An 8,100-nucleotide genomic window follows, 5' to 3' on the forward strand; every position below is an offset into this window, starting at 1 on the left:
ATATATATATATATATATATATATATATATATATATATAGCTGACACATACACACACACAGCTGTGTTTGAGTATACAGTAACAGCATGTCATAATCGAATTATTCAACTGTTGATGTACTATTTGCAATAATTTCTCACATTGGCAAAAGGCTAGATATTTATAAAGGACAGATAAACATAGCCATGGCTATATGGTTAGCAAGTCTGCTTTCTAACCTAATGCATGACATCTTGAACAAGTCACTTGTACTACAACCTTGTGAATGGATTTGGCAGATGAAAACTGAAAGAAGCTTGTCATATATGAGCGTATGTATTTGTGACACCGTGTCTCCAGTTCATGGAACTCATAACTGTTATGCAATGTTAAAGCAAGGACATAAACATATTCTTTTACTTGTTTCTGTCATTTGACTGCAGCCATGCTGGAGCACTGCCTTGGAGGGTTTTAAATGAACAAATTCAGCCCAGGACTTTTCTTTTTAAGCCTAGTACTCCTTTTGCTGAACCACTAAGTTATGGGGATGTAAACAGACCAACATACACACACACATATATATATATATTTATACGTAATTAGGATAAGGTCATTATTTAACGATTTATTAGTGGCCAGCATACTAACAAGACCATAATGGTTAATTTATATTTAAGTATAATTATAAGGGCATTGGAACGTGCTTCTTTCAGTTTTCATCTCTCATATACACTGACAAAGCTTTGGTCAGCCCAGAGATATACGAGTAGTAGAAGACATGTGCCCAAAATGATACACGGTGGAACCAATCCCACACCATGTGGTTGAGAAACAAACACCTTAACCATACAACTGCACCTATTTCTTTCTCTTATGAATGTTATCAACCCTTCTGAAACCCAACCCTGGTTCTAAGATACAACCTCCTCGATTTAAAATAATCTTAACCCATTACCTACCATAATTCTATTAACTGGAATTTTTTTATGAAACTTTGATTTCTAGCATAAAACAGCCTTAGAAACACGCTGGAATGATCAAAATAACATTTTAAATAGAAATAAGCAAGATATTGGGTGAAATTAGCAAACCTCATTTGAGTATCAGAGAAATATACCTTGTAGATATAGCAAAAAGGTTAGATATGTGTAAATATTGACAGATAATTACGAAATTTGTAATTTTTAAGTGATCTCATATGAGATCACTGGTAGGTAATGGGTTAATTACAACCACCCATCGAAATTTTAAGCTAATTAATGTCCTAAACATCAGCTATTCTAACATTAGTTATTTTAATAAATTCTTTTATTTTCAATATTAATTAAAACAAAGACTGAGTGGTTAAGAAACTTGTTTTATAACCATATGGTTTCGGGTTCAGTTCCAATGTGCGACACCTTGAGCAAGTGCTTCCTACTATAGCAGAATTTGGTAGATGGAAACTAAAAGAAGCCCATCATGTGCATGTATATGTGTGTCTGCAAATTCATGAGTGTGTGTTTGTGTGTACCCTTAGAATCATGCAAGAGATGTTTGTTTCTAGCCTTGTATGAAAAACATGTTTGGCCAAGGAGAAATATTACTTTGCTTGGAAATAGTTGAGGGTTAACAACAGTAGAAAACTTACCTCAACAAATTCCACCTGACTCATGCAAGCATGGAAAAGTGATCATATGATGATGATGATGATAATTGCATGTATCAATTAGGATATGTGCTTTAATTTATTTTAAGAATCGTCAAGATTTTCTAAAGTTTCAAGAAAATATTGGTTTCAAATTTTGGCACGAGGCCAGCAAGTTCATGACATTGAACTCCAGTACTCAGCTGGTACTTATTTTATCAACCCCGAAAGAACAAAAGGCAAAGTCAACCATGGCAGAATTTGAACCCAGAACATGTAGACAGATGAAATGCCACTTAAGCATTTTGCCCAGTGTGCGAGCAATTCTGCCAGCTTGTTGCCTTAGAGCTCAATAGTATATTACCTAACTGTTTGTTTTAGTTTAACAACCTGATGTTTGCAACAGCATGTGATCAGTGATAATGTGTGTGTGTTGGCACTCCATCGCTTACGACGTCGAGGGTTCCAGTTGATCCAATCAACGGAGCAGCCTGCTCGTGAAATTAACGTGCAAGTGGATGAGCACTCCACAGACACGTGTACACTTAACGTAGTTCTCAGAGATATTCAGCATGACACAGTGTGACAAGGCTGACCCTTTGAATTACAGGCACAACAGAAACAGGAAGTAAGAGTGAGAGAAAGTTGTGGTGGAAGAGTACACCAGGGTTCACCACCATCCCCTGCCAGAGCCTCGTGGAGCTTTTAGGTGTTTTCGCTCAATAAACACTCACAACGCCCGGTCTGGGAGTCGAAACTGCGATCCTATGACCGCGAGTCCGCTGCCCTAACCACTGGGCCATTGCGCCTCCACGATCAGTGACAATAAACACTAGCTAAAAACTATGCCTCAACAGTATACTCATCAGAACCAAAAAGTACTTCACCTTGAGAAGTTGGCAATGTTCTACATAGTCAACATATTACAACTTAACTTTTTAGCATTTAAACTGGCCATATTTTACCAAAAATATTCTACTGTTTTATGTTCAAACTGGCCAGATATGGCCTCTAACACCAAATCTACCATATCATTCTAAAAATTAAGTTACCTCATTGAAGTCTTAAAGCTACAAAATAATGCATGGTTGATAAAAAAACAATGTGAATAAATAAGCATTATGTTTGATAGAATAATGTGAATGCTAAAGGAGAAAGGGTGCTACATGGTCACTCAATGCTAGAAATAGCAGCAAAATACTTCTCAAACCACATCCTACCATCCTAAAAAAAGGAAGAGGACAATGACATATTCTTTGATATATCTTGATACTAAACGAGTTAGTGTACAGCTAGAATATGTTTGATCACAGGGTTGTCTAATCACAGCTTATCTCAATAACAATTGATGTGAAATATCTGAAAGTGACAAGATGTTTATAGTTTCTATAGCTGGACAACTTTACAGTGTGAACCAGGTGTTTTTTTCTTCTTTTTCATGATCCAATCATTCAAAAATTCATCACCAATTTTGAGTTCACCTCAAACTTCCCTGGAGATCATTCCAAGTATTCAAGACTCTCACAAAACGAATATTTCCTCATGTTCAGTTTCGATTAAAGTTTGTATATTTTTTTTTATCATACTGCTTTTTCTTCCTGTTCACAAATTTCTCTGACATAGATTTTGAGGGAACCCGTGGAAGAGGTAGGCCCAGGAAGACCTGGGCTGAGGTGGTGAGGCAAGACCTTCGTACATTGGGCCTCACCGAGGCGATGACTACTGACCGAGACCTTTGGAAATGTGCTGTGCGTGAGAAGACCCGGCAAGCCAAGTAAGATCGTTGCCAGTGCCCCTGGACTGGTTCTTGTGCGGGTGGCACATGAGATGCACCATTTTGAGCGTGGCCATTGCCAGAACCGCCTGACTGGCTCCCGTAGGATTTTCAAACGAGATCGTTGCCAGTGCCCCTGGACTGGCTTGTGCGGGTGGCACATAAAAGACACCATTTCGAGCGTGGCCGTTTTCGTGCGGGTGACACGTAAAAGCACCCACTACACTCTCTGAGTGGTTGGCGTTAGGAAGGGCATCCAGCTGTAGAAACTCTGCCAAATCAGACTGGAGCCTGGTGTTGCCATCTGGTTTCACCAGTCCTCAGTCAAATCGTCCAACCCATGCTAGCATGGAAAGCGGACGTTAAACGATGATGATGATGATGATGATGATGTTAAAACCTCTCATGGGCAAACTTTCATTTTATGATCTAGAAAGTGAAAACACTGAACTAGACAGAGAGCAGCACAATAAAATGAAAGTAAAATAATGTTCAGTAGTATTTGATAAAAATCAGCAATAAAATAAAACTAAATGAATTCTCATGAAAAAGAAAATTATTTTGGCACCACAAATACTGTTAATACCAAAAAAACTATTGGATTCTATCTGGAGTTAGTGGAATAGCAGAGTCTTAAATGTGTATCTTGTATGAAAGTATATCCAGTTTATTGCTCATCATCACAAGGCATGCCCTGCCAGAGATCTGATCCGTAACTACCCTACAATATACCTTCCAACTATTGCTAAATTATTATCATCAACATTTAACGTCTGTTTTCCATGCTGTGGCAGGGGTTGAACAGTTTTTGCCAGTATCACTCACTGATAAACTATGCAGCTTCACACGGAAACACCATAGAAGGGATAGGCAGTAAAATTGACTACAAACATTGTCATGAATGGGATAGGAGGCAATCTCTTTAACATCTATTTACAGGAATTTTGCTGATGTTGTTCTTTATAAACAGAACACATTTATACATGAGTCTTATCCTCTCACAATTTGGTTTAATTTAAAATAAAATCTTATAAAGCATTACACATAAGTAAGTTTGGCTTATCTAATTTTTTGGGGGCTACTGCAGTTTCACACCTCACCTTGCAAAATGCATTTTTTTGAAAACATTTCTTCAGATTCCTAGGTTTTAGATGTCGGGATTACGAGTATGCAAAAAAAAAAAAATTCAAAATTTGGATTTTTGGAGGATATTGCAGAGCACAAAAAAGAAAAAAGGATTTCTTATTCCAGTTGATGATAGGAAAGAAAAAAACTTAGTTACCATTGAGCTGGGATCAATAACATATTCCAATAAATGGAGTTCGTATAAGAACATTGAAGAGAAGCTATGTTTCAAACATTATAATGTCAACCATTCTAATAATTTCGTTGACCCCATTACTGGTTGCCATACAAACTCAGTAGAAGGTATGTATGCAAACGCTAAAGCCAAATTTAAACCAATAATGGACCCACAGATAGACAACTAATTGACCTGCATTTACCTGAATTTATGTGGGCCCAGCGATTTATCATTTTTGGTGTTACATTGTCTCGTATATCTATAAATCGTAGATCGTATATTAGATATTTGTTTCACTTTCTATTTTTAATGTATTGTTGTATAGTGAAGAGAGGAAATGTCATTAGAGCAGGTATGTAAAGAGCACTTTCTATGTTCATATGGCTAAACAATAGAGATTGTTAAAATCCCGTATTTTTCCACGTAGATTAAAAAAAAAAAATTAGTAACATTTTGAAAACGTGTTTTTTTTTTTTTGCATATAAAATCTTATAAATAAAGCATCTAAAACCTAGGACAATATCAGTTGATAAAAATATTTTTGTTTACCCTAATTTATACAATAGAAACATCAAAACTATATAATGTACACTCCCGTAAACATATTTGTGTAGAAAGTCATTTAAAAATATGTATTTCAAAAAGTGTTATGAGGAAAAACAGCCGGGAGGGTATTGAAAATTATCTGAAACTCCACTTAAAAATTTATTAACGTTACCGACAAAATCGTGACCTACGCCTTCGAAAACCTATCTACAAAATCTAATTAAATAATGCGCATTTTTGCAGACAGTTATGAGAAAACGGAGTCGGGTAGGGGCACCAAACTGCAGTTATGCTACAGAGGTATCACGAAGGGCCTGCGTGGAAGCCCAACCGAGTTCTTTTATAGGGCTTAGGAAAACCGAAGGACCACTGCAGTGTGTGAATCTGAGAGGAGGAATATGCTGAGCAAAATCATAATTAACAGATATTCTCGTATTTTCCTTTTTCCAAAACCAGGAACTTTTCAGCACCCCTCGTGTATGTGTATTCTTTTATGTAGGTTTCCTTTTGTTTATGTTCCGAAATATATTTTCAGTTTCAAAGAAAACAATTCTTTCCCTTCGATTTTACTAACGAGTTTCCAGCTGGGGACAGTCTCTGCTGAGTACAGTGGGTTCATTTTCTGGATCGTAAAACAAAGACTACTTCTTTCATGTTTCCATAGAATCTGTAAATTGGTAAAAAAACCTGCTTCCTAAGCACTTCCTCATATACCACAAGCTCCGTAGATCTACATTGTACATTTTCTACCATTTCGATGTACTTTACGTTGTACGAGTGTCGTATTTCAGGTGCAGCCTTAACTAATACTGTGTACTATGTTTTAATGTCTTCGTTTAATGTGCTGAAAGACCCCTTTATAAGTCCCACCAACCTGTGGTTCTTTATATATTTTCTCTGGAGTTTAGGGAGAACTTGACGTAGGAAATGAATAGCGACCATTCCAGTTGTGTTTGGAATTCAATGTCTCTAACCTTAGTTCAATTCGATGAGGGGCGACCTTGGGGCTAAACAATAATGCCGGAATGTGACAGACTTCCCTTTAAGTCAAATATGTAAGACATAACTAAACATAATAGATATTTCGCTGACCTCAACATAAACCTGTCCACGTAAGTTAAAGAAAAACAAATCAATTGATCAATACATATAGAGAAAGAAAGAAAAAAACTTATAAAATTGATTTTTCGGTGCTTTTAGGTAGTAAATCGTTACAAGTTGGACGTATTTCTTATTGCATTTTTTGCCTTGCTGTGTTTTTTTTTTTAAATATACATAATGAAATTAATATTTCGGGTACGATAAGAGAACGAATTATAACAGTATGAGGCGACGAATAAAGAAATGGTGGGAAGTAGCATCAAAATTATTATTAACCAAGCAAAACAGTTAGTTGAAATAACTAAATCTACTACAGGGATCACACACAAATTAGAGTCGAGCAGAAAGGAGAGTGTATAACATATATATATATATATATGTACATAAATGTATGTAAAATCTAAGGAGGCAATATCAACACACACCGACTGAATGACGAGAAACTCACACACACCCTAGTTAAAGTCTTCGCGTATCGCAATCCTATTCTCTGCGACAACGAAGAAAGACGTGTCCAGGAAAGCATATTTGAGTTTTGCTAAATTAGTAAGAAGTGTAAAAGTTTACATAATCCTGCATGCCTTTTTCTCTCCGGAAACTTTCAACTCCTCCATCGGTTTCGTCAGCACTTCGTCAGCCATGTTGTTACAAAGTACTAATGCGCATGCGCTACCGGAACACTAGTTACTTGTAATATCAGTTAATAAAAAAATTAATCTGTGTAATAAACTGTATTAATTGCATCAGATTTACCTATTTTTAACCAAGTCGTCAATAAATAAGTAAAAATAAAAACAAACGCATTTACAGTTTTATAGGTTTTCAAGAACAATCTATTAAATAAGTATCAAGCTTTTAATATATGTTGTATTTAGTTGCTTGAGGTGAGTGCAAAACCTTTCATACTCAGAACATTAAATTGAAGTACAAATAATGTACAGCGAGGGGAAAACACGGAATTCATAAAATATTACATTCAAAGAAAAGCATAACAAATTAATAAAACGTATATGTAGTTCTTTTTCCTTCAGCTAGCACGGGAGAGAACTCTGAGCATATTTCGGTTTTATTCTGACTTCCTCGACACAGCAATGGCTTTTCCGTACTTACCAAAATAATGTAAAGAAACCACAAAATAAATGTACTTGATTGTACACTTTTTTTGTGTAGGAAAATAGAATTGATTAATAAAGTTGTGGTATTATGGGCTGTGATGAGCTGTGTGTTGTGGTGGAGAGGGGTGAGGCAAACAGAGGTGAAGCCAGACCGGAAGGGTCAGATCGGAAGTCGGCGACACGCGGTCGAAGGCTAGCACGTGGAGTCAGTCAGAAAACAGCGACGTTACGAGAAAGACGTGTTCTGATCAGGAGCGATCGTGTACTCCGCTGCGGTCGGCAAGGTAAGGTCCAACGTTTCATTCTGTCCTTTTGCTTCTTCCTCCATCTCACCCATAAGACAAAAAATTATGAGTGTAGTCCGGATTTCTAGTGATATAATTAAACCGTTTTGCGGCGACACGGACGTGGTCGCATGGCTAAAGAAGATGAAGCTGGTCGCGAAACTCCAAGGGATATGCGACTTGGCAAGTTTTCTACCGCTCTACTTGGATGGTCCGGCGTTGGCGCTATTTTTAGAGATGGAAGAGAGGGACCAAGTTAGCGCGGAGAAAATAGAAATCCGCTTGATGGAGGCCTTCGCAGAAGGAATGTTTGAGGCGTACGCTCGCCTGGGGAGAGCGAAGTGGACCGGCGAACATGTTGACGTGTTTGC

General features: G+C 37.1%; 1 protein-coding gene across 1 annotated transcript in view; it reads right to left on the reverse strand.

Annotated features, from left to right (window-relative positions):
• The window catches only part of LOC106882580 (threonine--tRNA ligase 1, cytoplasmic), a 42,172-nt gene extending 35,248 nt beyond the window's left edge, over positions 1 to 6,924 (reverse strand). The window contains exon 1 of the mRNA XM_052965852.1: positions 6,785 to 6,924. Within this exon, the coding sequence (XP_052821812.1) occupies positions 6,785 to 6,856 (72 nt within the window). The 5' untranslated portion in view covers positions 6,857 to 6,924. The remainder of the gene's footprint in view (positions 1 to 6,784) is intronic.
• Positions 6,925 to 8,100: the final 1,176 nt, after the last annotated feature.

This window comes from Octopus bimaculoides, chromosome 2, assembly GCF_001194135.2.
Source record: "Octopus bimaculoides isolate UCB-OBI-ISO-001 chromosome 2, ASM119413v2, whole genome shotgun sequence".
Taxonomy (NCBI): Eukaryota; Metazoa; Mollusca; class Cephalopoda; order Octopoda; family Octopodidae; genus Octopus; species Octopus bimaculoides.